General features: G+C 35.2%; 3 protein-coding genes across 4 annotated transcripts; 1 reads left to right on the top strand and 2 right to left on the bottom strand.

Moving 5' to 3' along the window:
* Positions 1-150: 150 nt before the first annotated feature.
* Positions 151-4,644, top strand: LOC112032743 (folate-binding protein 1). Of its 2 annotated transcripts, none has more exons than XM_065780936.1 (4): positions 151-346; positions 2,617-2,975; positions 3,416-3,750; positions 3,829-4,323. In XM_065780936.1, the coding sequence occupies exons 1-4, from the start codon at positions 286-288 to the stop codon at positions 3,830-3,832; spliced, it is 759 nt and encodes a 252-aa protein (XP_065637008.1). In that variant the 5' UTR covers positions 151-285; the 3' UTR covers positions 3,833-4,323. The 2 variants fall into 2 exon arrangements, with proteins under 2 accessions (XP_065637008.1, XP_023921271.1); XM_024065503.2 differs by lacking the exon at positions 3,829-4,323 and adding an exon at positions 4,371-4,644 and having other exon boundaries at positions 157-346.
* Positions 4,645-7,271: 2,627 nt separating this feature from the next.
* Positions 7,272-10,625, bottom strand: LOC112032731 (serine/threonine-protein phosphatase PP1). The gene is made up of 4 exons (XM_024065491.2): positions 10,092-10,625; positions 8,964-9,523; positions 8,015-8,215; positions 7,272-7,814 (listed from the first exon to the last, which is right to left on the bottom strand). The coding sequence occupies exons 1-4, from the start codon at positions 10,285-10,287 to the stop codon at positions 7,791-7,793; spliced, it is 981 nt and encodes a 326-aa protein (XP_023921259.1). The 5' UTR covers positions 10,288-10,625; the 3' UTR covers positions 7,272-7,790.
* An 11,924-nt stretch (positions 10,626-22,549) lies between these two features.
* Positions 22,550-23,230, bottom strand: LOC111982912 (protein GRIM REAPER). The gene has a single exon (XM_024014534.2). The coding sequence runs from the start codon at positions 23,171-23,173 to the stop codon at positions 22,715-22,717; it is 459 nt and encodes a 152-aa protein (XP_023870302.1). The 5' UTR covers positions 23,174-23,230; the 3' UTR covers positions 22,550-22,714.
* Positions 23,231-25,609: the final 2,379 nt, after the last annotated feature.

Below are 25,609 nucleotides of genomic sequence, written 5' to 3' on the forward strand. Positions count from 1 at the left end.
CCCCCACCCCCCCCCCCCCCCCCCAAAAAAAAAAAAAAGGTACTTAAACTAAAAGGGCTTTCCTAGATAACATGGGCTGAATTTTGTATAATGGATTACATGGCCCAGGCCCTTAGTTAATCCAAACCGGGTTTAACCCGTATTTATATTCCGAAATATTGGGAAATCGGGCAACCAAAACCCGAAGTTCATTTTGCTCCAGTCTCCAGAGTCAGCCAATCTTGGTCACCATGGAAATATAGCAGAAGTCCCTCAGTTCAGTGCCAGAGGAAAAGTAGGAAGAAAATGGATTCTGGGTTTCTCATATTGCTTCTGTTTTTCAATCTTCTCCTCTCCTTTTCATTTGGTAAGCTTTCTCTCTCTTTGTTTAGGACTCTACCTTGTAAAGATTTGCAGTTTTCTTCTTCTTTTTGATGGGAAGATTTGCAGTTTTCTGATTCTTGATAAAACCATTTTCTTTAATTTCCATTTGGGTATTAAAACTTACATTTATTATGATTTATAGGAGCATCAATATCTAAAAGGCTATCACTGTTTGTTGTTGTTGTAGTTGTTGTGGGGTTTAATGTTTTATGGATTTGGGTAAGTTTTAAATTTTTTATTCTCTGATGGGTATTGAAAATTAGGGATGGTTAGTTTAGAATATGTTGTCACTAATGGTTGGTAGTTGAGAGAATTTTAGGAAGAAAAGAAAAGAATTGGCTTAAATAGTTAAATGTTGTGTTTTTATGTTGTGTTAGCTAAGGCTAGTAATTGTGTTATTAGGGTCAGGAAGAATTTGAGGGTCACAATTGGGGTCTATAAAATAGTGTGGGTTGAGGAATAATATTGTAATGAGATGGAAACCGTTTTTGTGGCATTGTGCTTTCAAAGAAAGCATATTTGCCCTTATATTAGTTCTAATCTTGCAGACGTTGCTCTTTAGTTGTAGCCTTGTAGGGTATGTTTTCAGAAAATTCACAATATTGGATAGAGGTGGTAATTTGTTATGTGAATGTTTGCTGAGGTGGTAATTTTGTTTCAAGTTCTGGATTCGCGTTTCAGGAAGCGATGCTTTCATGTTGTTTTAGCAACACCGATTGCTGTTGTGAATGATTATTTTTCTTTTTGGATTCATTTCCTTAGGTAAAGAAATTTAGACAAGTTTAGATGTCAAAAGCTTGTTTTTTGTGGTAACTGCTAAAGCAAGTGTGTTTGTGTGTGCATATATAGTTTTACTTTTTAGATTCCTTTGTCTTGCTTTACGAAACTTCAACCTTCTTTCTTCAATCTTTATGTGGCACATACGTGCCAGTGAGCAAACAGATAAACACACACACAGGCTTGCTTCCACCAAGTTGGGATCACAGCTCTTTTTCTTGTCTACATAACCTTATGATAGGTACAACCTATCTAGCAACTAGTGGGAGCAACTTTGTCTTCTGCTCTGTTTGTGGAAATTGACTTTGGGCTTAAGTGGCATTAGGTTAACAACCCTTGAAGAGGCACACTTGTGGTTAAAGCTGACATAAGTGGTATGTCTATGGTGTTGTTAGTTGGGACATTGTTTGGTTGGTCTCATATTTGGGGTTTTACACAGTGTATTCACGTATTTGATTTCCTGCAATCTGTTTCTGTTTCTCTGTGATTTTGTTTTTTTTTGTATTTGTTTCAAGTACAATCTGTTCATCATTGTGAACATGATGTACTTTTTTATTAATGAAAATATCTATTACCTTTAAAAAAAAAAAGTGGTATGTCTATGGTGATCAGTTTGACTTCATTGCAGGCCTACAAATTGGCCTAGATATGTGTGTTGGGCTGCCCTTTTAGTATTATAGGTTTCTCTTAAATGAGCAGCAATGGAAGTGGCCTTGACCTTTCATCTCTTAGTTTTTCTACTTTATGTTGTATTCTGTTGGTGTGGGTGTAATAATTTTTTGCAAATAAGCATGGGATCTGAGTGCTGCTGGGGTCAAAATTTGGATTTAATTTATTATTTATTGTTGAAGTATTAGTTATTGACCTAATCACTCTGGTGAAATGGGGTCTATAGCTTTAGGGAATTCATCTTAAATGATTTTGAGTTAGAGCATCTGTTGGACAGACTAACTTTCATCCTTTTGAAGTTAAAGTTTTGGATAAAATGCAAAACTGACCCTTTAAGTTTCTTCAGATTTTATTTCAGTCCTTTAACTTTGCTTTTGTTTATTTCAGTCCTCTAACTTTCAAGTTTATTCAATTAAGGCTTTTCTATCAACTTTTGTTATATGTTGTGGTTAATTTTTCAATTTTATAATTTTTTTATCAAATTTTTTAAATTAAAAAAATTCAATTAATGGTTGAAAAATATTTTCCAACTTTTTTTTTTTTCAAAAAATTTTAACAAAAGTTAACGGAAAGACCTTGATTAAATAAATCTGAAACTTAGAGGACTGAAATGAACAAAAGTAAAGTTAAAGGACTGAAATGAAATCTGAAGAAAGTTAGAGGGTCAGTTTTGCATTTTAGCCTAAAATTTTTTAATAATATTTATACAAAACGAAAAGGAAAGAAAGAAGTTGAAGTTTTTTAATTCTGAAAAAAACCAAAATGTAATTAAATTTTTGAAAATTCATTAATTCTATTTCATCGTAGGTAAACCTGATGGAGTGTGCGTCTCCCAAGGTGGTCGCTTTCCACGTTTCTCATCTGAAGGAAAACCTCCCAAAAAGGTAAGTAAGGGAACAAAAGATTTGACCCTTTGTAGGGTGTTTCGCAAAAAGACTTGTTGTGATGTAGCCCAGACACATCCTGCGCTTCTATCAGTTAGGAGGCTGGCTTCAACAGGAGAAGCCAGCCAAGATTGCTTGGACTTATGGGAATTATTGGAATGTTCGATCTGTGATCCTCGTGTTGGTGTTCAGCCTGGACCTCCTCTGATATGTGGCTCTTTTTGTGACAAAGTCTATAAGGCTTGTTCTAATGCTTACTTCTCTATGGATGCAAAGACACAGGTGTGCGGATAACTCTTTCACTTCTACACTGAAAATATATCAAAAGATCAGGTTTAAAGTTCAACTGGGGTGTTACTTATCAAAAAAAGTTTCTGGATGGTATGAAATTGTGCTTGATTTGTCCACCTAAAACTAGAAGATCTTCTCACTTCTATATAGCAATCTGATAAACTTACAGTCCACATTTTAAAGTTTTGGACTTCCGTTTGAACTGAGACTTGTTTAGGGACCAAGAATGCTTAATGTGATAATGCTACCTATATCCAACAGGAGTTGAGGGCTCCTGGCTTGGGTATATTAAGCTGTTGTGCTTTGCCATCCCCTTTTAATGTTCTAGGGGTACGGGGAATTTTTTAGTGTAACATAAAAATTTGCATTTAAATTTTATTAGTTGTGAATGCGTGAACAAAAGCATGTCCTGATAAAGTTTTACCTGCCAGGTTCTAGCACCATGTGGTGTAAATGACTTTGTCTGTGGTAGGGCTTCGGAATGGGTATCAAATGGCACAGCACTATGCCATGCTGCAGGTTTTGCTGTTAACCCATCTGACAAAATGTACACTGGAACGGAAGAATCATCTTGCTATGGTGGTAAAGCCAGTCTGGATTCTGTTGCTGACTCATGGAGGGCTTCACATTCTGAGGTGCCCCATAAAGCTCAGACTTTGGGGGTATTCGAAGATTTCCTGCAATGGATGAGAGAAATGCCATTTAATGAAAGAGTTTCTTGGGCAGTGGGAGGGATGGTTCTTACAGCAGGATTATTGTATACAAGGTCAGAGCATTCTCTTTCTCATCTGAGATCAGTTTTTTATTACAATATTCTTTAGAATGTGCTGAATGTTTTTTATAGGTAGAATGTGCTGAATTTTTTGAGGCCGCTGGTTTCTTCCCCAAGCTTTTTATATCACTTTTTGTTAATTATGGTAACTCCTCTTCATGTATTGTTCTTTTACCTGCGCCCCCTTTTTTTATTAAAAAGTTGCAGTGAAGGATGAAGCCAATTATCTCTAGTTTGAATAGCTTCTCCTCCCCTAGAATGTAAGAGCAGGGTGGAGGGTGAAGTTGGGTTCAAGACCATTACCAGTAATAATAGAAAAAATTGCACTTTTAAAAAGTGACAGAAAAAAGATTGCAGTGAAGGGATGACGCTAAGATCAATAGTTGGTTTTGTTTGTTTGTTGTTTTCCTTCTAATATTTTATGCTTTGAGATGGCATTAAACTGTAATGTATAGCACATAAAATAGCGAATTTTTTTCCCCAAGTAATTCTGCACGTGTAATTTGTTCCTATCATCCTTTCAATAAGAAATTGTGATAAGGGCTTATCAATAGCACTTCACTGTTGTTAGAAGAGCATTGATCTTTTACTTATTACTGTTAATGATCATGCAGCAAAAGGAAGAGCCATAGCCAACGCCAGAAGCTTGCGGCTATTCAACGCACTGCAAGGAAACTGGAAGGCAAGATCAATGACCAGAAATTGTCTAGTAACCATGGAAGTAGGAAAGGAAGTAGAAGATGACTCTTTGTATGTGAACATAAATAGTTTTTGAAAAATAACATGCGAGTCTTCATCTTTTTTGTTTCAACTTATAATGTTATAAGTGAATATTTTTTGTTAATTTTATTTGCTCTTCTGAAAGGTAGATTATGCCTTGGTTTTGAAGATTGGTTTACTTTAGATGTTTAACATCCGTGGCTCTTGTTTAGAAAATGATTTTTTCGTTATCCCTCTTACTCTTCCTTCCATAATATCACGGAAAGACAGAATAATGGGAAAGACGCGGAATGGCATTGGAGGAAATGGCTCATTCTGTTCCATTCCTATATATGTGTTCACTGTTCAGTTCAATTTGTGTGAAACACATCATTCCCTTAATTAATTGAGGGGAAATTATGCTTTGCTTCTATTTTATATGAATATAAATAAAAGGTCAAGTAAATGAATTAATTAATAAAAGGTCAAGGAAATATATGGTTGTCATCAAAATGGGTATATATGGTTGATTGTTCCCCATTGCTTATTGTGGTGCCTTTGAAGAGAAAGAAATAGTAGGTGCTTTGAAGATAAGAAGAGATTTATATTAGACTTGAAGCTATTTTTCTTTAGAACTTTAATGGATTGGTTGGTTGCATTGCGGAACCAATCATTTTTATCTTTTTTTGATTTCCTAGATTCTTGTAATTTTTGTTCCTGATTTTTGACCCCTTGTACACTCCCTGTGTACTAGGGTGCTCTGCTTTTTTTGATATCAATAAAATTATTACTTAAAAAAAAAAAAAAAAAAGATTTAGGATATAATAAGAGTAAAATTATATGTTTATTTCATTTGTATGCCTTTGTTTATAAACTTTTAAAGACAGACATTGGAAGGATGAGATCCTAAAGCTATTCTATTTCTATATTATCTTCCCAATCCTTTCTTTTATTAACTTACATAGCACCATACATAGTGTTAGTTTCTGTAGGGGCAGAAGCCAGCTGTTGTTATTCCTAGGGTTGTATTAAGAATCATTTGAGGACTTTTGGTATAGCCCAATAGGATTTACCCCATCTTCGTCTAATGGCATCTCGTTGGGGTTTTGAGGTGAGAGAGTATTATCATTCCTTATCTTCATCTAATGGCAATGCCGTTTCCATGGAAATTAGAGCAGGATAATGTTGCCAACTATTAAGTCGTCCACGGATTAAAGGCCTCTATAGCCATTTTTTCCCAACTTTCAAACTCATGCCTCTCTTGTGCCTGTGGACGTGATGGGTATCGTTCTGTCTCCACAGTTTAGTGCACAAGACTTAGGAACAGACCTACCATTGACATTGGTCCTCCGGAAGAGCATCCAAGTATCCCACAATATTTCCTTTAAGCCATTCAAGTAGGAGCCATCTCTTGGAAGGCTATCTAGAGGGGTATAGGTACACTCTTTTGTGGATAATTGTAGAGCCTTTAAGCAAGGGAGTCCTGACTCGTGAGTTTGGTAGGCACAAGACTCTTTTTGCTCTACCTGTGGCTGTGGCCGAGATTAAAAAAGTTATTAAGGCTGCATTTGTTTCAACTGAAAATGAATTTCGGAATTATTTTTTCACCCTTGTGTGTGTTTGGCTCCAACAGAAAATATGGTCAAATGGAAAATCAATTTCACATTGAGCGTAAAATCACCCACTTTAGCCGTAAAACCAATGTAGACTTCATTTTCCCTTCAAACGAATTCCAGGACTCACAAAGAGAGAGAGAGAGAGAGAGAGAGAGAGAGCACGAGCACATGGTCCAAAACCCAGATCACGCCTCACCTCAGCCAAGCTCTAGCTAGCCCAGCCAAGCTTCGGCCAGCCTAGATCGTGCCGCCCCACTGCCCAAATCACACCGCCCTACTACCTCATGTGTTGGCCAAACTTCCTCTTTTTTTTCTCTTCTTCCTCAACGTCGTCGCCATTTAGATCAGAGCCTTGCATTTCGTTCTTGTCGTCACCACCCAAGACTGATCTCGTCGCCGCCGCTGAAGACCGATCTCTTTTTCCCGATCTATCTCTCTTTCTCTCAATCTCTCAATCTCTCTCTTTGATCTCTGATTTTTTTGTTGTTGTTGTGGTGGTGTGGGTGGTGGTGTTTTGGTGGTTTTTCTATTGTGTGCTAGTGGGTTTTGTGTAGATAGTGGTAGATTTTTTGTGGGTGCGGGTGTTTTGGTGGATTTTGTGTTGTGTGGTGGTGGGTTTTGTGCGGATGGTGATGGATTTTCTGTGGGTGCTAGTTGATTTTTTGATATAAAATTTGTTTGAAAGCTGAAAAAATGGCTGAGAAAATGTGAAAAATTTGTAAGAAAATAGCATTTTCAAAATGTTACTTGAAAATCATTTTTTGGATTATTTCCCCTACATTCATTTTACACTCAGAATTCGATTTATATCGAACCAAACGCAGCCTAAATCATTTCTGCTCTGTGCTTATTGAGGCAATGCCTGGTATATTTTGATAATTACTTGTTTCCTGTTATTAGAAATAGAATTGTTCATCTAATTGCTTCCAGTCATTTCAAAGCAGCACAACATTCAAAAGTTCCACGAGAAAATCCATGTTTGAATTGTTCATCTAATTGCTTTCAGTCATTACAGAAGGAGCACAATCTTCAGATGTTCACTGAGAAGTTCAAGTCAAAAGTTCTGTGCTTATTGAGGCAATGCCTCTTATATTGTGATATTTTTACTTGTTTCCTGTTATTTGAATTGTTCATCTAATTGCTTCATTGAAATGAATTGCTTCCAGTCATTTCAATGCAGCACAATATTCACATGTTCCATGAGAAAATTCATGTTTGAATTGTTCATCTAATTGCTTTCAGTCATTACAAAAGGAGCACAATCTTCAGTTGTTCAATGAGGAAATCCAAGTCAAAAGTTCAATTGGAATTCATACACGTAATTTAACTATTTTAACAGGTTTTTGACCAATAAGGAGCCTCTTGAACAATTGAACAAACCACAAATGGTTCTAGATGTACAAATGTGCGCAACAAAGATTAAGGCAGGCGATTCTTAATCAATACTCCCAAATTGCACACTCACATGCAAATACAGTGATGAAAAGGTGTTCTAAAGCAAAAATCTCTGCTTCTGCACAGAAGAGTCTGGTTGTCAATTTACAATTCTTGTAAATATCTCCTGTGTAATCATATTATCAGCAAGATCGAATATAACAACGGCAATGCTTCTTCTTCGCCAAACCTGTCTACTAACACATAATTCAAACCCTAACACGAAGTGAGCTTGCTGTATCACTTGCTGTGCCTCCTATTTGAACAGAAGAAATCTCCAAATAATCAGATGTTTCCAGTTTTAGGTGGCTGTGCAAAGACAAGAAAAAGAGATCAGAACCTTTAGGTGCATAGTTCAGTTGCTGCGGGGGGGTGGAAAAAGAGAAAAAAAAAAAGGAAGAAAAATCATTGACATCCAACATTCTGATGCTTTAGTATCCTATGGCTTCAATATGTTTCAATATTAGCAAAATAGAAAAAAGGTAGGAAGTATATAAATGTGCATTTACCTTTTTAAGTTTCACCATTGTACTAGACCCGCTTGCTGATGCCCTAGCATCCCTTGGTTTCAATATCTCAAAAGAACACACTAAAGATTCATCAACACTCAATAGAGCACCTGCATTATCAAACTCTCCACCATAGTTTGGAGCTGAAAATATTGTGACCAATCTCCGTTTAGCGAAAAACTCATATCCATCCTCCACCACCTGCAATAAATTTAAAAATGTCTTAATATGGAATGTTGAATGAAGGTCAGTCTCCTAGCAGTAGATTTTGCAAATGATGGCCAAAATTCATTTTGCAAACATAAGTATACACAACTTTTTTTTTACAACTGTTGAAGTGATAAGTTGTCAACGATAGACAATAAAGTGGTATCAGTAGTGTATCAATGTGAAAATCAATAACTTACCATCTTAACAAGTAGTAAAAAATGTTATATCCATAGCATTACTATTATGCCAAAGGATGCATAGGGATACTAAGTTACTAACTACCAACCATAAACTGCAACCTGTTCTGTCACATTTGTTTGATAACACTAGGACCTTTGGAATGGCGGCTAAATTTTTCACTTCTTGCAATATCTGTATTATAAATGAATCTCATATTTGATAGAAAGAAATAAAAATTACTATTAAATAAAATGATTCAACAGTAGAAAAAGAATCAAACAATGTGATGTTACTATAGTACATAATTTTTTTAATTTTCCAGGTTACAGATGCTCTAAGGGTTTCTCTGGTTTAAAGTGGGATGGCTGTTCAAAACCATAATATCCATATTCTATTTAAATGTGGCATCGTTTTGGCTAAATTCTAGTGGGTAGGATCCTACTGCTAAACTTAAAGGGATATCCTTAAAGAAGCTATATGAAAAAAATAAAATAAAATAAAGAAAAGAAGGCTTTTACTGCCTGTAGGTTAGGGCTTGCTCAAAATAAAACTGTCTTACCTGATGACCTCTGCAAATGAGATCAAGGTCGTTCTTGTCCAAGAACTCGGCGACCCTATCAGGTCCAAAGGTACATGAAACACCTCGATCACTCTCTGCCCATCCCTCAACATTTGGATCAGGGTCAGACCATAGCAGATCACAGAGGAGACCACTATCTGGTACATCAGTAGGCCTTGAAATCTCCTTTATTTGATCCAAATTTTGCAACTCTGGAGACAGTCCCCCGTGCATACAAAGTATCTTGTCATCAATGAGTGCAGCCACAGGCAAACAGTTGAAGCACTCGGTAAATATTTTCCATAGCCTAACATTAAACCTCCGTTTACACTCGTCATAAAACCCATAAATCCGATTGATCTTTGCGTCTTCATGGTTTCCTCTCAACATGTAGACTCTGTCAGGATGTCTTATTTTGTATGCCAGGAGCAAACATATTGTCTCCAAACTTTGCTTGCCTCTATCAACATAATCCCCAAGAAAGAGGTAATTTGCAGTAGGAGGGTAGCCACCATATTCAAAAAGCCTTAGTAGGTCTAGGTATTGCCCATGTATGTCACCTGTAAAAGGCCTGCAATATTAGGACCAGGGGGAGCAAGGTAGATAAATGTTAAGTAACACCAAGTGCGTGCTATTTGGTTGCATTTTGTCTATGAATTCTTCCCTCCAGTTCATAAAAAATAAACTGTGAGGTAATAATCCACATCAAATGGCAAGTTGTGTACACAATTTGAATAGCAGAATAATCAAACACAAATACTGAACCAATAGGCTAATCCCCAAAAACAGAAACAAACACAAAACAATAATCCTTGCAACTCACCTATAAATCCACAATCCCTTCACAACTAGAATTTCTATTGCCAAACACCACCTCAAAAGGGCACAAGACTGCCAAACCTTGATATTAACATGGTATACAAATTATCTCTGATATAAGATTTTTCTATAAAAAAAATGATATGTTCATTCAAATTATGACAAACCCACATCATTCTTATAATCATCCACCAAAAAAAAAAAAAAAAAACATATAATCACAAATCATCCTGTAATTACATAATTCAACAACATCAAGAACATCATCATCATGATCATGATCAACAAAAAGGTTACAAGAGAGCTGACCGCATATGCGAACCGGGGCATGAATCTCGAGGAGATTAGGCTGTGAGAGGAAGATTTGCTTGGCGTTGACACAGAGTTGACGGATCTCCCCCTCAGATAGCTGCACCTGTTTCCCTCCTTTCCCTTCCAATAGCCTCCTTATTATATCATCCAACACACCCTTATCCATCATCCCCTCCATTGTCATCATCATCATCTCCTGCTTCAACAAGGCTAGAGATGAAAAGGGTAGCTACCAAATTGAACTTTTTTTGGAAAGTGGGTGAGGAGGAATGAAAAAGCTGATCAATTTCCCCCAAAAAAAAAAACAGACAGAAGGAGGTCAAAGAAGAAATGGGTATTTGAGAAATTGAAACAAATCAACCAAAAAACCCAACTTTATAGATACAGGAAGAAGAAAGAGAAAAAAAGGTCTACAAAGAAAACCCAAGTTAAATTGAGAGGAAGGGATCAAATTGAAAACTTTACACAGGAGGGTATATAGGAGAACAAAGAATTTAAAAAAAAAAAAAAAAAAAAAAAGCTAAAGTTTTTAGAGAATTCAGAGAAAAAAGGTTGGAACTTTTTGAAAGAGAAGGAAGAAGGAAAAAAAAAAAAAAAGGGTCAACAAAGAAAACCCAAGTGTTTATATTTTGGATTAGGTTAGATGAAAAATCAAAGCCAACTACCAGAGAGAGAGAGAGAGAGAGAGAGAGAGAAGGATATTTATGGATTCGTGAGAGAGAGATCAAAACGAAGATGTGAAAGAGCTGGTTGAAGATGAGGAGGCAGGCAAATAAAGATGGGTATGGGTTGTCATTTTTCTCTCTGAATCTTTCTCTCTCTAAACAAAGTGTTTTTTTTTTTCTTTCTTTCTCTCTCTCTCTCTCTCTATTTTTTTTGTTTCTTTGTGAAAAGCCAACTGCCAATTGCCATTACGGTTGAAACCTTCAAAGGTAGAGCACTAAATGGCGCGGAACAGGGGACCAGCGCATGTTAGCAGATAGAGTACATGTGGAGGAGGTATTGTATTTGTTTTAGTACGAGGAATGTTTATCAATCTATAATAAAAGAGTAAAAAAATGCTTTTTTTTTTTTTTTTGGTTGTTGAAGGTTTACTTAATTCAATCAAAGTTGCGCTTTAAAAAAAATATATATATTCAATCAAAGTTGTTGAGTTTTGATTCTCCAAAAAAAAAAAAAAAAAATGTTGTTGACTTCTGTTTTGTTTGTTTTTGTAAAAAATCATCTTAAATATAATTCAATTGATTACAAACTGTGATCAAACACTCTATTTATTATTTTATTATGATAATAAGAGCTTATTATAGAGATTCAACAACAGGAATCCTTGTTTTTTTAGAAATTTCAAGGATTCAAAATTAAAAAAATAAAAATAAATAAATGTGATTGACTATTATGCTTTCATTTTATAAAACCAGTTTGAATTCGCTTCTTAGTTCTAACTGTGTTAAGCATAAATTAAACACACATACCTAGTCTATCCAAAAATGCTAAAGCTTGTCAAATTGAATTTTTTTAAAAAGAAATTACATGTGCTTGACTATTATGCATTCATTTTATAAAACCAGTTTGAATTGGCTTCTAATTGTGTTAATCATATATAAATTAAACACTGAAACTCGTGAAATTAGCATGAAAAATAAAATGAGTTTAGATTTTCATATTGCCAAGTTTGATACAAACTCAAGGGTAGAACTCACCTTAGAAAATCAATTTGCAAGAGGAAAGTGCCTAAGAGCTTATATACACAAGGTTAAACTTACACTTAATCTATGTGAGATACCTGGATCATAACATATTATCACGCTATGCAGCCGATGTCCACTTTGGCTCACTCTATCAACACTAACCCAATGGTATTTTTTTAAATTCTTTTTCTTTTTTGGTAGCCTCACTCACCTATCAGATATTCAATGACTTGGCAATTTATTTTAATCTAGCCTTTAGGTCACCCCTCCAAGATCTGAACACAAAGTTGCAACTCATTTGTGATTCCATACTCAATGAGCTATATTCGATTACTCGATGTGACGGTTGGCTCTAATAATAAATGATACAAATCCATGAGTAATACTCACTTTTAAAAATCAACTTGCAAAAGGAAGGTGCCTAAAAGCTTATATACACATGCAATGGCGGCTCCAGAAATATTTTCCAGAATGGTAAACTTAAATTACAAAACAAAATAATTAAAAGAGAATTCATAATTGACCCAAAAAAAAAAAACTCACACACAAACACACAACACACATAAAGTCTTTCTCACAAATTTTTTTTTTGAAATTTTTCATGATAATCTCATTACCAATTTGCAAGTTAATCTCTATCAAAATTTTTGTTAGATAAAAATTTTCTTGGGATTTTTTTTTTGTAAGGACCTAATATATTTTAAAGACTAAAGTTAAGGACAAAATTTGGTACAAAATTAATTTACCCTAAAGCTAAACTCTCATTAAATAAATTAACATATCAATTTTGAAAATCCAATTGTTGAATTCATGTTTCTTTATATTCTTAAAACGCTGTCAAATTTCATGTTAATTGTATTTATTTATTTATCATAAATTTATTTTTTATGTATAATTTTAGACTACAAAAACTCGAAATTTAAAGATTGGATCTGTGGGGCCCATGGGCCTGATAGCCTCGGCCCATCACGTAGCAGGCCCAAGGCCCAGGCTGAGGAGCACAGGCTATTCAGGGCTAAGGTGGGGGAAAGTCTTTTCCCAATCCACGCCGAGGACCACCTTATCCTCGGCCTGACAAAGGCGATTTTGGGAGGGACTAACCCCAAAGCAAGCTGTCACTCTCATATTTAATGCACTCAACTAACCCCCCTGGCCGCATTAATGGGGAGGTAACCCCTTGGCAGGATAACGTTGATCAGAGTGAATCACTTGAGTACCGATAATGCCTCTGATGGGACGGACGACCAGACAAAAGGCAAATAGATGATCAACAGATGGAAGGAGGAGATAGGAAGATGAAAACTATAAAAAAAAGCTAGTAAAGTAAACGAGGGGGGGGGAAAAGGGAGAACAATAAGGTCTCCTCGGCCACAGGCCGAGGAGCATCCCCCCATTTGTAAAGAAACTCTTAGCATTTTTTATAAGAAAAGTTCATGCATGGTGATCGACGGCCAGCACCTAAACCTGTCAACCCACTCTCTATAAATTTATTGTTTGGGCTTATTGGGCTGAAACCCATCACTCAGGGTCAATCCAAATTGAGTCCCTACAATTGGCGCCGTCTGTGGGAAGGATTAGGGTGCTGGCCGGCGCACCAGGTAAGTGTTCTAAGTTCTAAGTATTCGTTTTACAGTAGGTTGAAAAAAAAAAGAAAAAAAATATATAGAAGATTTGGCAGTAAAAAAAAGACAAACAAAGGAAGATTTTAATATTATTATTTCATGCATAAAAAAGTTACATATTACAATCAGAGGCTCAGGTAGGCCTGTTTTACAAGCAAATTTACGAGCTAATAGCCACCTGCTATTCCTACAATCAGAGGCCCAGGTGGAGCCGCCCTAAGAAAGAACTGGCCGGAGAGAAGTGTCAACCCGTGCTTTTATGGCACCAAGAGAATGGGAGGGCTTGACAAGGGGTGGAGGAGGTGAAGGACAATCCTGTCTCCAGGCCCTCAACAACTTCTTTCTCGGCTAGGCGGAGCTGGAACAAAGAGAGGAGCAGATGCAGGGCTCCGGGATACCCTCCCCCTTGATGTTCCCTCGATTCTCTCCGTTCCTCTCAAGTGTTGGCCGTTGGAGACGGCAACACTCGAGCACCGCCCATGAGGTGAATTCGCACGCCTTCCTCGTCGGGGGTGTGCTCCGAGGAAAGACGTTAGGTTCTCTAGCAACGTCCCTCTGGGATACCTCGAAGGGCACCATCAGGTTACGCCTAGACTCTGCCGCACCGAAAGCCCAGTGGGGGCTGCGGCCATACCGATTTTTGTCAGTCCCGGTAACAATTCCGGTGGGGTTGTTAAAAGGGCATGGGAAGTTGGAAGAAAGTGTTTTGTTCTGTTTGTGTTGAGAGGTTCATGGGTTGTGGAGGAACCATCTCCTTACTTTATATAGGGGATGGGGTTGGTGAGAATTAATTCATGCAGAGTTCGAAAAGAGTATTATCAGCTGGGTTAGTAATGAAGTCGCCAATTTCCAAGGAGGCCACGGACGGTTGGACTCGTGTCAATTTACGAGGACATTAATGAAGGCGCGTTTCGCGCACCGGAGCGTCGAGCGCGGAACACGAACAGACAAAGGGCGCTTCATAAATGAAAAAGATGGGCCTCGAGTTGGAGGCGAGATCAATGCCACGTGTAAAGATCATAATTTGACGCAAAGAGTAGTCATCTCCAGTAAAGCGATCTGAGAACAAACCTCTACTTACAGGAAAAATTGAAGTGGTAGACAGAGCCAAGTATTGCATGGTCCTCGGACCCAAACATATGGTAAAACTACACACACCATTATACCTGGGTACTAGACAGAACCAAGGTATTGCATGGTCCTCGGACCCAAACCTATGGGGAAACTAGATACTTACAGGAAAAATTGAAGTGGTAGACAGAGCCAAGGTATTGCATGGTCCTCGGACCCAAACCTATGGCAAAACTACACACACCATTATACCTGGGTACTAGACAGAACCAAGGTATTGCATGGTCCTCGGACCCAAACCTATGGGGAAACTAGATACTTACAGGAAAAATTGAAGTGGTTGACAGAGCCAAGGTATGCATGGTCCTCGGACCCAAACCTATGGTAAAACTACACACACCATTATACCTGGTACTAGACAGAACCAAAGTATTGCATGGTCCTCGGACCCAAACCTATGGAGAAACTAGATACTTACAGGAAAAATTGAAGTGGTAGACAGAGCCAAGGTATTGCATGGTCCTCGGACCCAAGCCTATGGTAAAACTACACACACCATTATATCTAATACTTACAAAAAATAGAAGTGGTAGACAGAATCAAGGTATTGCATGGTCCTCGGACCCAAGCCTATGGTAAAACTACACACACCATTATATCTAATACTTACAAAAAATAGAAGTGGTAGACAGAACCAAGGTATTGCATGGTCCTCGACCCAAGCCTATGGTAAAACTACACACACCATTATATCTAATACTTACAAAAAATAGAAGTGGTAGACAGAGCCAAGGTATTGCATGGTCCTCGGACCCAAACTTATGGTAAAACTACACACCCCATTATATCTGGGTACTAGACAGAGCCGAGGCATTGCATGGTCCTCGACCCAAGCCTATGGAAAACTAAATACTTATAGAAAAATAGAAGTACTGGGCATAACCAGAGTGTTGCATGGTCCTCGGACTCAAACCCATAGAGAAAATAACTATCTAGAGAAAAACCAGAGCGTTACTTAGAATCAAGCTATGCTACGATCTTTAGATTTATATTCGAAGGATAACAGATGGTTTCACGAGGCGAACTCAAAAATAGAATACGAATATTGAGCAGAATACAATAGTAAAGTAAGCAAAAGAAAAGAAAATATCATTAGTTGGAAGCGAAGTATTAAGTATTCAATTCAAAAAGAAAGTATACAATTCCCTTACAACGCCACTGAGGCAAGAAACAAAATGAGATAAAAGAGAAGATAAACAAATTCATCCTATGCCGTATACTAGTTTTCTCAATTCAATAGGCAAATTAAGTCAATAGGTAAATCGAAAGATCTGGGCCAAGGCCTAAGGGCTTGATTTCAAAAGGTCTGTCGGAGGACTTGCCATGTCTTGTGGTACTCCCTGACCCTCGGTTACAACTTCTCCCAACACTCTTTGGGGCTCAACCTCCTCGGATGGTTGATCAGTTAACGGCACATCCTCGGCGGTCCTATCCTGACTTTCAACCGATGGTAATGAGGATCCCTCCCCAAGAGCAGTAGGTGCAACCTCACGAATGGCAATAGGGTAATATACCCTGTCCTCCCTTCTAAGATCAGATGAGGCATCAACCCCTGCTTGATTGAGGGCTTCATGCCAAGTTTGAGAGCAATAATGCCTGCACACTGCAGGAACTTGAGCCCGAAGGATGGCTTCAGTCTTAGCCACCCCTTTTGCGAAAGCATCTTCCTCTGCCTTTTCCACAGAGCGCTCAGCGTCTATTTTCGCAAATACCGTCTCGTCTTTGGCTCTCACAGCCTCGTCCCTGGCATACTCGGCAACACCTTTTTCATGGATTGCCTTGGTCAAATTTCCNCCCCTCTGGACTAATAACAAGAGCCCCTCGTCGAATAGGTTTGTCTAATGGCATCTCAACCCATATTCAAAGAAACCAAGCTTGTTTGATGAAATAGCTTTACAATCTATGTCAACAACATGGCCAATACCATTACCAATATCCCTACCTGCCTCTACATTAATTAAATCAAAGGGTAATCCCATACCTGTACCCATATAGGGATTTGCAAAAACTAGACAGAAAATGCTGTCATCCCTTTCTCCCAACGTCTAAGAAGCAGTATGTGATTGTCAAAACTCCATGGTCCATTGTTGACAATCCATAATAATTGGCTCTCCATGGCAAACTTGAACTAAATAAGCCCATTCCCAACATCAATAATTTTTAGATCCTAACCAAACTTCCAAACAGACCTTAAAAGATTTTTTGCTGCACGAAGATTGATGGGTATTGCTGTAAGGAATCGGCCAATAAGACTGAGGTTACTCTCCTCAAGAATCTTCTCATGGTGATCTGAACGAACTGTAATAGCCTTACCCTCCTCAGAGGTTAAATTGATGCGCTGTAATCTCTCAATGAAGTCCGAATCCATGATGGATAAGGAAAGAACAGTGAATAATACTAAGGACAAAGAAATTCTGAGAACAAATAGGAAGGAAGAGAACAAACACTGAAGTCAAACGAACCTCTGAGAACAAATAGGAAGGGAAGAGAAAAAACAGTAAAGACAAAAGAAACTCTGAGAACAAATAGAAAGGGAAAAGAAAATAATAAAGGTAAAATAAAGGTGGACCAAGTAAATCTAAGGGCACAAAAGTAAAAGAAAGTCTCACCCTAGATGAGAAAAAGCACTCCTAGCAAGAGGAGAAGAAAACAGTTATTTAACCTTGTATTTATGACTAGTTAATAACTAATAGTTACTGGACCCTATTCTTAAAGCTTTTTAAGTAGAAATTATTATTTTATTGGCTACACGTATGCTAGTAGTGTACACTGTTTGCCAGATAGGCATTTTACGTAAATAAGTTAATAATATAGGCTAACTTTTTTTGAGAAGGAACAATAAGGATAACTTGATATGAAGTTAAACATAACAAAGACAATATTAACTTCTAGGTAACCGTCACTCACCCACAGTGTGATGGTCACTTCACAAGTATAAATGCTTGTGGGGTGTGGGGGACAAGGGCTGGAGTTAAAGTTTCCAGGAGGGAGTTTCACACACATATATACTTAGATTAGGCTAGAATAGAAATTTTATCTTGTTAAAAAAATAAAAAAAATAAAAAAATAAAAAAAATAAAAAAAAAAAACACCTTCTAGGTGAATTCCAATAAATTACCCTGAGCTTTGGGGTAATGCCAAACACATCCAAAATTTTTTAAAAAATAACCAATTTAATCCTCAACACAAACGGTGTGAATGCTTGCCGTTACTCGGATCTATCTCTTTTTGCTATCTCACCTAAATTTCTCTTTTTCTCTCAATTTTTTTTTTTCATTTGCTTGTTCGAATTTGACTCTCTCTTTCTTCTCTTTTCTTTTTCCTAATATCACCTGACTCTTTCTTTCTCTCTTAATCTTCTTTACATGGCTATTTGAATCTTGCTGATGATGGATCCTCTTTCTTTCTCATCTGTCTATTTTGTGATGAAGATCTTGTGGGGGTGGGTCAACAGTTTTCTATAGGTTAAGGGTGATTGGGTTTATTGAATTTGGGTTTGGCCAACATGGGTATTAGGAGTTTGATATTTGCTTGGGGCTTGATGGCAACTTTGTGGTGGAGTTAGTGTTGGTTATATTTCAACAGTTTACTTACAATTTACTTTTGTGATTAAGCAAAAGGGAACAATACAAAGATCTAATTATAAGCAATAGCAAAAATAAATGCGATAGACAAAACAATAAATTGATACTAGAAATCTGCAAATAATTAGAAACTCACAAACCAAATGCATGAAGGAAGGATGAATGATTCAGATCAAGTCTTGTATTTAACATAATCTCCTTAAAGCAGATTTCGCCCCTCACACAATCATTGTGGTGCTTTGAGACTCACGGACATCTGTCTTTCAGGATAAAATGATCTACAACATGAAAACAAAGCACACAAGGTCGTGCTCTTGTGAACTACTCAATGTCTCTTTCTCTCTCTTTGAGACAAAATGAAACGCACAAAATATTCTCACTTAGAGAGGATTTTTTTTCTCTCTCTGAAAAGTAGTTTTTATGAATGAGGGATTATGAAAAATAATACGTTACTGAACAGACACTCTGTTTCAGTAATAACTAGGGGTGTTCACCAAACTGCGTAAACCGTACAAACCGTAAAAACCACACCAAAACCGCCCGCAAAATGGCATAACCACACTGCACCGCAAGTAATATTGCATCGCACCGCACCACACCACATGGTGCAGTGCGGTTTGCGGTTTTATTATAAGAAAACTCACAAACCGCACTACACTGCACCCTTTCTATATATTAATATATTTAATTATTTTTAATATTAAATATATTATTAATAGTTTAATAACCCTAGTTTTCACAAAAAAAAAAAAAAAAAATAGTTTGATAATCCTAGCAAGTGTTGATTAAGAAAGCTAGCCCAAAATAAAGAAAAACTAACTCAATAGTTTAAAACTTCGACCAAAACAAAGGGAAAATTAGTTTTGGGCTAGGTAGAAAAAGCCCAAAATTTGAAAAATATATCAACTTCAAATCATTCAAATCGTATCTTATATACTGCACCGCATATGTGACCGCAAAAATGAGATGCGGTGCGGTTATGGTTTTGACTAAACTTTAAACCATACCGCACCACACATGTAACCGTAAAAATAAGGTACGGTGCAGTTATGATCTTAACTAAACTGCACTGCAAAGACTCAAAAATTAAAATAATAAAATATTATTATTTGGACAAGTAGACCGGTCCACATATGTCAAAAGCCCGATCCAATGTCCAACTCATAAGCATATAAACTCATATATTATCTCTTTCTTTTCCTATGTGGGACTCAGGATTTTTACCACTTTTAATAATATCTTCAAGTAAACATAAAAAATATCAATTTTTTATTCACTCCATGCTATTTTTCCAACAGTTAGAACCTTCATTGGTGTTATTGGGTTTTCTAGAGTTTCTTTGTTTTAAGGAGCTTTTCCTTTTGATTTTCTTGGCTGCCAAATGCTAATTGGTGGAAATGTGACTTTTTCTCAACTTTTCTCGGCTACCAAACTCTACATGGAGGAGATGTGACTTTTTCTATAGCTTTTTCTTTTCCCCATTGCCCAAATAAAAAGGGTTGGTTGATCTATTAAGAAAAGGGTGGGGTTGATTTTCTCAGATTTTCTCGGCTACCAAACGCAAAGTAGCAAAGTTATTAACTTTAAAAAAATTATTTTATGAAAAAAAAAACCAAAGAAAAGCTTTGCTTGTGTTGTTGATTTTAAGAAGAAAAAGGAGAAAAATTCAAAGAATGAATCTTTGGGTCTATGACAGATTATTCAAAAAATTTCAGATTTATACATGCAAAGGAAAAGAGAGTTGAGAGAGTTTGTGAGATTAGGGAAAAAAAATTAGAGGAAGAGAGAGAGTAGATCTGAGTTTCAATTTGGTTTTGTGAAAATATTGTTATTAATGGAAAAAATTAACTCCGTTTGTGTTAAATGATTAAATTGGTCATTTTTAAAAAATGTTGGATGTGTTTGGCATTATTTCAAATCTCATGTAGTTTACTGGATTTTATCCTAATTTCTACCAAACTGTATAAAACAAATTAAGAGTATAGAAACAAAATGATATTTTATATTTTATAATATAAACAATAGTTTTTTCCAATATCTAAGTATTGGATTATTGGATTTTATATGTAGGCTGAATTGATTAATTAAAAATATTTCTCATCTTTTTTTATTTATTTATTTTTTTAACTAAATATTTTTCATCTTTTGGAATATAGGTAATTGCATGCTGAAATAATAGCTTAAAAAATGAATGGGACATATTAATTAGATGATGGATAAATTTTGTGTTTGCAGGATATAATGCCGTAATTGCACCAAATTTCATGATTCGATATGCATGTCATTTACGTTTCACTTAAACAAATTTTCCATCTAAACCCAGCGATGAATCTCAAATGTCTAAATCTTTACAACAACAACAACAAAAGAGAGACTGGGCCGCACTTTCTAAACACGCTGCCTTGCAACATATATAGTTACTAGTAAATAGTATTTTTAACCATTATTAAAAAAGAAAAAATGAGTGTCTATCTTAAAAAAGTTCACTTGATTTTAAAATTTATTTTTATAAATATATGTTATACTCTTATTGTATTAGAAGTTTTTTTTTTTTTTTTTTTTTCATACATAAATTTTTTTTTTTTGAGAAACAATTTTTTTCTATTCTTGTGTAACAAAAAAATATCATCAATTAAATTAATTCTTTATTATTTTATTTTTTTTATCTATCCATTATATATATATATATATATATAAATGTGTTATGTAAATTAAATACAATGACATATAACAAAAATAAACTCATATATTGACACTCTTAGCAGTGGCGACTTTAGGAATATAACAAAAATAAACTCATACAATGACATATAACAAAAATGTCCTCCCAAGTACACTCTTAGCAGTGGCAGCTCTAGGAATATTTTCCAGAGTGGTAAACTTAAATTAGACAAAATTTAATTAAAAGAGAATTTCATAGATTGACCCAAAAAAACACACACTCACACAAATACATAAAGTCTTACAATTTCTTTCTACAAATTTTTCTTTTTTTGAAATTTTTGCATGATAGTCTCATTACCAATGTTGCAAGTTATATCTCTATCAAAATTTTAGTTAGATAAAAATTTTCTTGGGATTTTTTTTTTGTAAGGACCTAATATATTGTTAAGGGGACTAAAGTTTAAGGACAAAGTTTGACTACAAACTTAATTATACCCTAAGGCTACAACTCTCATTAAATAAATTAACATAATCAATTTTGAAAATCTAATTGTTGAATTACATGTTCTTTAATCTCTATGTTCTTAAAACGCGTGTCAAATTTCATGTCAATCGTATATTATTTATTTTTTATTCATAAATTTATTTTTTATGTATAATTTTAGACTACAAAAACTCGAAATTTAAAGATTTGATTGATGTCATAGCTATTATCATTAATCTTCTTGAAATTTTGCAAATATAAAGGATATAAGAAGAAAATGTATCTATTTGTGGATTTGTCAAAATTCACGTAAAATATATATATATATATATATCACGTAGAGTTATAGACTTAGTTTACAACTAAGTTTGTTACTAAATTTTGTTCAAAATTTAATTATGTTGGACTTAAAAAAATTTAGGGCGGTCACAAATATTTTTTAAAGATTAAAAAATCACAAATTTTCAAAATTTATATATAAAAAAAAAATTTCAGGCCAGGATGGTCCTATGACCACCTTGAATTGAATGTAGGGCTGCCAGTGACTCTTAGTAGAATTTTTGTGTTAACTATAGCAATCCACCTTAAACTAGGATATTTGCTCTTTACACACTAAATTATAAACTTGTAATTAACAAATTATCACCCAAATTGTAATAAATTTTACAATTTGCACCCTATAGTTCATTTTTTTAATGCTAGGTCACAATTTCATCATGCAATATTTTATATCAATAATTTGTCAATTATTTACTAACAAATAGTCAAATACCAATACCGTGTGCTTGCCACAAATAGCGGCATACGCTAATTTTTGGAGGGTTTCATGGGGGTAGATCCCCATTAAACGAAAAAGAAAAATAAAAAGAAAAATAAAAACAAAAACAAAAACAGAAAATATTTACTATATTCAATAAGACTTATATTACATCTTGCGGCTCTTGCCTACGAATTGATGTTGTTGGCATCATACTTAATTTGGTTATTATTACCATGTAAATCAATGCTTGGTGCCTATATATGCCAGCAATGTTATTTGCATGGAAAAACACACACGCAACTTATCTCCACCCTTAAGTTGACAGTAGCAGGACAAGATATAAACTTTGTAGATTTAATATCTGTGCATATAGCATTAGACAAAAAATATACACAATCACATTGCCTTTGTATAAGGGGATCGGAGATATCCTCACTTGGCTTAGTTGTGTTTAAAATTTACGAACTTTTTGAGTCGAGAAATGAGTTGAAACAGATTGGTGATTGGAAACAAGCCAGCATTTTAAATAGAAGTGTTGATTATTAAACATGAAAATAAACATTACATTCATAGAAGTACTCGGGAAATGTCAGCGCATTTAGCTGACATATATGAACTTGTATTCGTAAGTAAAAAGTCTTAGATACACAACACCAAATCTTACAATAATTCACCTGAAAAAAACATTCAGGCATACCCACAATATCCATACTCACATTTAACACCATTCTTACACTTCTTGTTACACTTTCCACAGTGATTCACATTGTAAAAAGTGTTAGTACATCTTCCATTGCAGCAATGCTGTCCTTCTTGGCACTTTTTCCCACATCCTCCACAGTTATTCTTATCTGAAAGAACATTACGGCAATGTTTCTTGCAGCAATAGAGAAGGCTCTTCCCTTTGTTTGCGGATACCCCATTACATTCATTGTTAGTAATGGGATTACAATGTGTACCTTTCTTTATTACACTTGCTAAGAACCGGCTTCTCGATCTGAGATTGGACAATGGGGAGTCTACCACGTATTCTTCGTCGTCTTCAATGTCATTTGAGAAGGCTGTTTGATATTGCAAAGATAGGAGTAGAGGAATGACAAGGGAGAGAATGGTTGTGAGCTTGAGGATATTAGTACTGTAACCCATTCTCTCATGAAGTTGCGGATTGCATGCGTTCAAGAGTGTAAGCTAAGGGAGATGGGTTTTATAAGCTGCAAGTTTTTGATAAAATATTTCATGGACTATGCAATTTTATGATTAAATAATGGCTTGCTGAGTGTTGAAATTTGAATGAGTTTAAGCTTTGTTAATTACTTCTAGATTCTCGCCGAACCACATTAAAGTTTAATTTTGACAAATTGGATCGGAAAATTGGCATCTAGCACACCTACTTCTTGTAAGCTACTGCCACAGCTGTAATTAAGAATAATTATATATGAATCCAATTGCTTTAAATTCAATTTTTCAAACTAATAAGAATTTGAAGTACTGTAAGTATGTATATATATATACACACACATATCATCATGGTATTTATTTCAGTCAACTCAGATGTTACTTTTGCGAGTTTTCCCGTATACTGTTGATCTCGACATCAACCTCTTGTACTCTAATTAAGAATATAATTACATGAACAAACAGATTATATAACTAAGAATTTGATTTGTAATGAAAGTACTCAAAAGTAATTGTTTCGACCCTGTTATGCCTCATCTGTCTCTCCAAACTGTCAACACCTAATTAACTCTTCAATATTGACCAGTGTTATGACAAAACATGAAAATGATGACGCTATGATTTTCTTTTTCTTTTTTCCTCTTTCCTCTTCCTCTAGGTAAAATAAGGCCTTGAATTCCCTAAAAACTAAGGGCACAATTTTCCAAAACCCAATCAAATTATCGTAAATAATTATAAGGTCCTAGAGTTTGAGATTATAAATGAAGTAATAATATGATTGATCATGTACACAAACTCAATGTTGTCTTGTATGTGTACGATGCATGTTTTTTCAACAAATTCGATCAACTGTGAGTAATGCACAAGTTCAAGGTGACCGTATTATCAGTACAATACATGTCTTTTTATGACAATGGCAGTGAATTTATATTTAGTTGAACTTGATACTATCTATTGCTCCAAGTCCAAGGACCATCTTCATGGTGAACACAGTGAATTTGCACCAAGGTGGTACTTACATTTACGTTGTAGTAAAAGCTTGAAGTATCAACTTTCAATGGACACCATCATAAACAACACCACAAATAGCTTGACCATGGAGGCATGATAGACGTGTAGGCTAGGATCGATGGTCTTTTTTCCCGGCGAGAAACGCGTCAAACTCACTGCTGGGTCACGTTACCCAAAGCTAGATCCTGGAAGAGGATCATAATTAAAATTGAGATACGTGCCCCAATTTCCTTCGTCAATCTAGAATTTTTAGAGTATGTATAATAAACAAATCTGAAAGGAGGTTGCAAATCACAGTTGACCAATGGCACATATATATATATATATATGATTATTATCACACGTTTCTCCTTTGAGTCCGTGACGTACCACCGACTTCATTTGCATTACTCTTCCAAGTCCAACCAAGATAAACCCGTGTGTGTTGTTGTTCATAACATCAACGTTTTTAATGAGAAATGTTAACCGGTGCTTTAGAGTATTGATTTATGAATTATTTTTAAAAATATTTTATAAAAAAATAATAGAGTAATTAATTTTGTTAATAATATTTTATATTTTTCATGAAAGTAATATCAAAATTTTTCTATTATGGTTTATTAATTGATGGGACTGACGATACCTCTTTTCTTGGACGACCTCATCAAATACATTCGTCCACCTCGACACGGCATAGATGAAGACAGGCAAGCCATTAATAAGAGGATTCAATACATGGGCGGCGCCATGTATAGTTCAGGGGGTTCAAATGAACCCCCTAAGCTAGCAATTTTTTTTTTTAATTTTTTTTATATAATATATTTTGTTTTTTTTTATTTAACCCTCCTAAATAAAAATTTGAACACTCTGATTCTAAATTTTTTTAAAACCCACTTGAAGTAAGTTTAATTATGATCATCTTAACAATATTTTGATCTTTTTAAATACAAAAAAAAAAAAAACGCCTAACAACAATCCAATTTTATCTAAAATCTAGGAGAAATAGTAAGCCCAACAACAAAGTAAGTTTTTTTTTCATCTAAAATTGTTTTAAAAAGCCCATTTAGATCTTAATAAAATTTGAAATAAACTAATGGACAATTCATAGTTTACATTATACTATCATTGTAATATCTACATTGTTTCTAAACAAATGTGTACAATATTGTATAGTTTTTGCAAATGTGTATAGTATAATTATCTATAATATAAATCTTACATTAATAGTACAATGTAAACAAATAATCATCATAAACTAATAAATAAAATTATTTTAAGTAGTAATAATTAAAATTCACTAAAATATGTTAAATGAACCTATAATTTATTTTTATTCTATTACTAGTACGTACTATAGACAAATTTGTAATAAGAAAGCCATTTAGACCGTAAGATTCATATTTTACTTAAAATATA

This window comes from Quercus suber, unplaced genomic scaffold (assembly GCF_002906115.3).
Source record: "Quercus suber isolate HL8 unplaced genomic scaffold, Cork oak 2.0 scaffold_251, whole genome shotgun sequence".
Taxonomy (NCBI): Eukaryota; Viridiplantae; Streptophyta; class Magnoliopsida; order Fagales; family Fagaceae; genus Quercus; species Quercus suber.

Excerpts from the sequence above, each read along its gene's own strand:
- LOC111982912 (XM_024014534.2), bottom strand. The coding sequence starts at position 23,173 with ATGGGTTACAGTACTAATATCCTCAAGCTCACAACCATTCTCTCCCTT.
- LOC112032743 (XM_024065503.2), top strand. The coding sequence starts at position 286 with ATGGATTCTGGGTTTCTCATATTGCTTCTGTTTTTCAATCTTCTCCTC. Across the intron at positions 347-2,616 it reads TCTCCTCTCCTTTTCATTTG|GTAAACCTGATGGAGTGTGC; the intron begins GTAAGCTTTCTC and ends ATTTCATCGTAG. Across the intron at positions 3,751-4,370 it reads GCAGGATTATTGTATACAAG|CAAAAGGAAGAGCCATAGCC; the intron begins GTCAGAGCATTC and ends ATGATCATGCAG.
- LOC112032731 (XM_024065491.2), bottom strand. The coding sequence starts at position 10,287 with ATGATGATGATGACAATGGAGGGGATGATGGATAAGGGTGTGTTGGAT. Across the intron at positions 8,216-8,963 it reads TCATTTGCAGAGGTCATCAG|GTGGTGGAGGATGGATATGA; the intron begins GTAAGACAGTTT and ends AATTTATTGCAG. Across the intron at positions 7,815-8,014 it reads CAATGGTGAAACTTAAAAAG|CCACCTAAAACTGGAAACAT; the intron begins GTAAATGCACAT and ends GTCTTTGCACAG.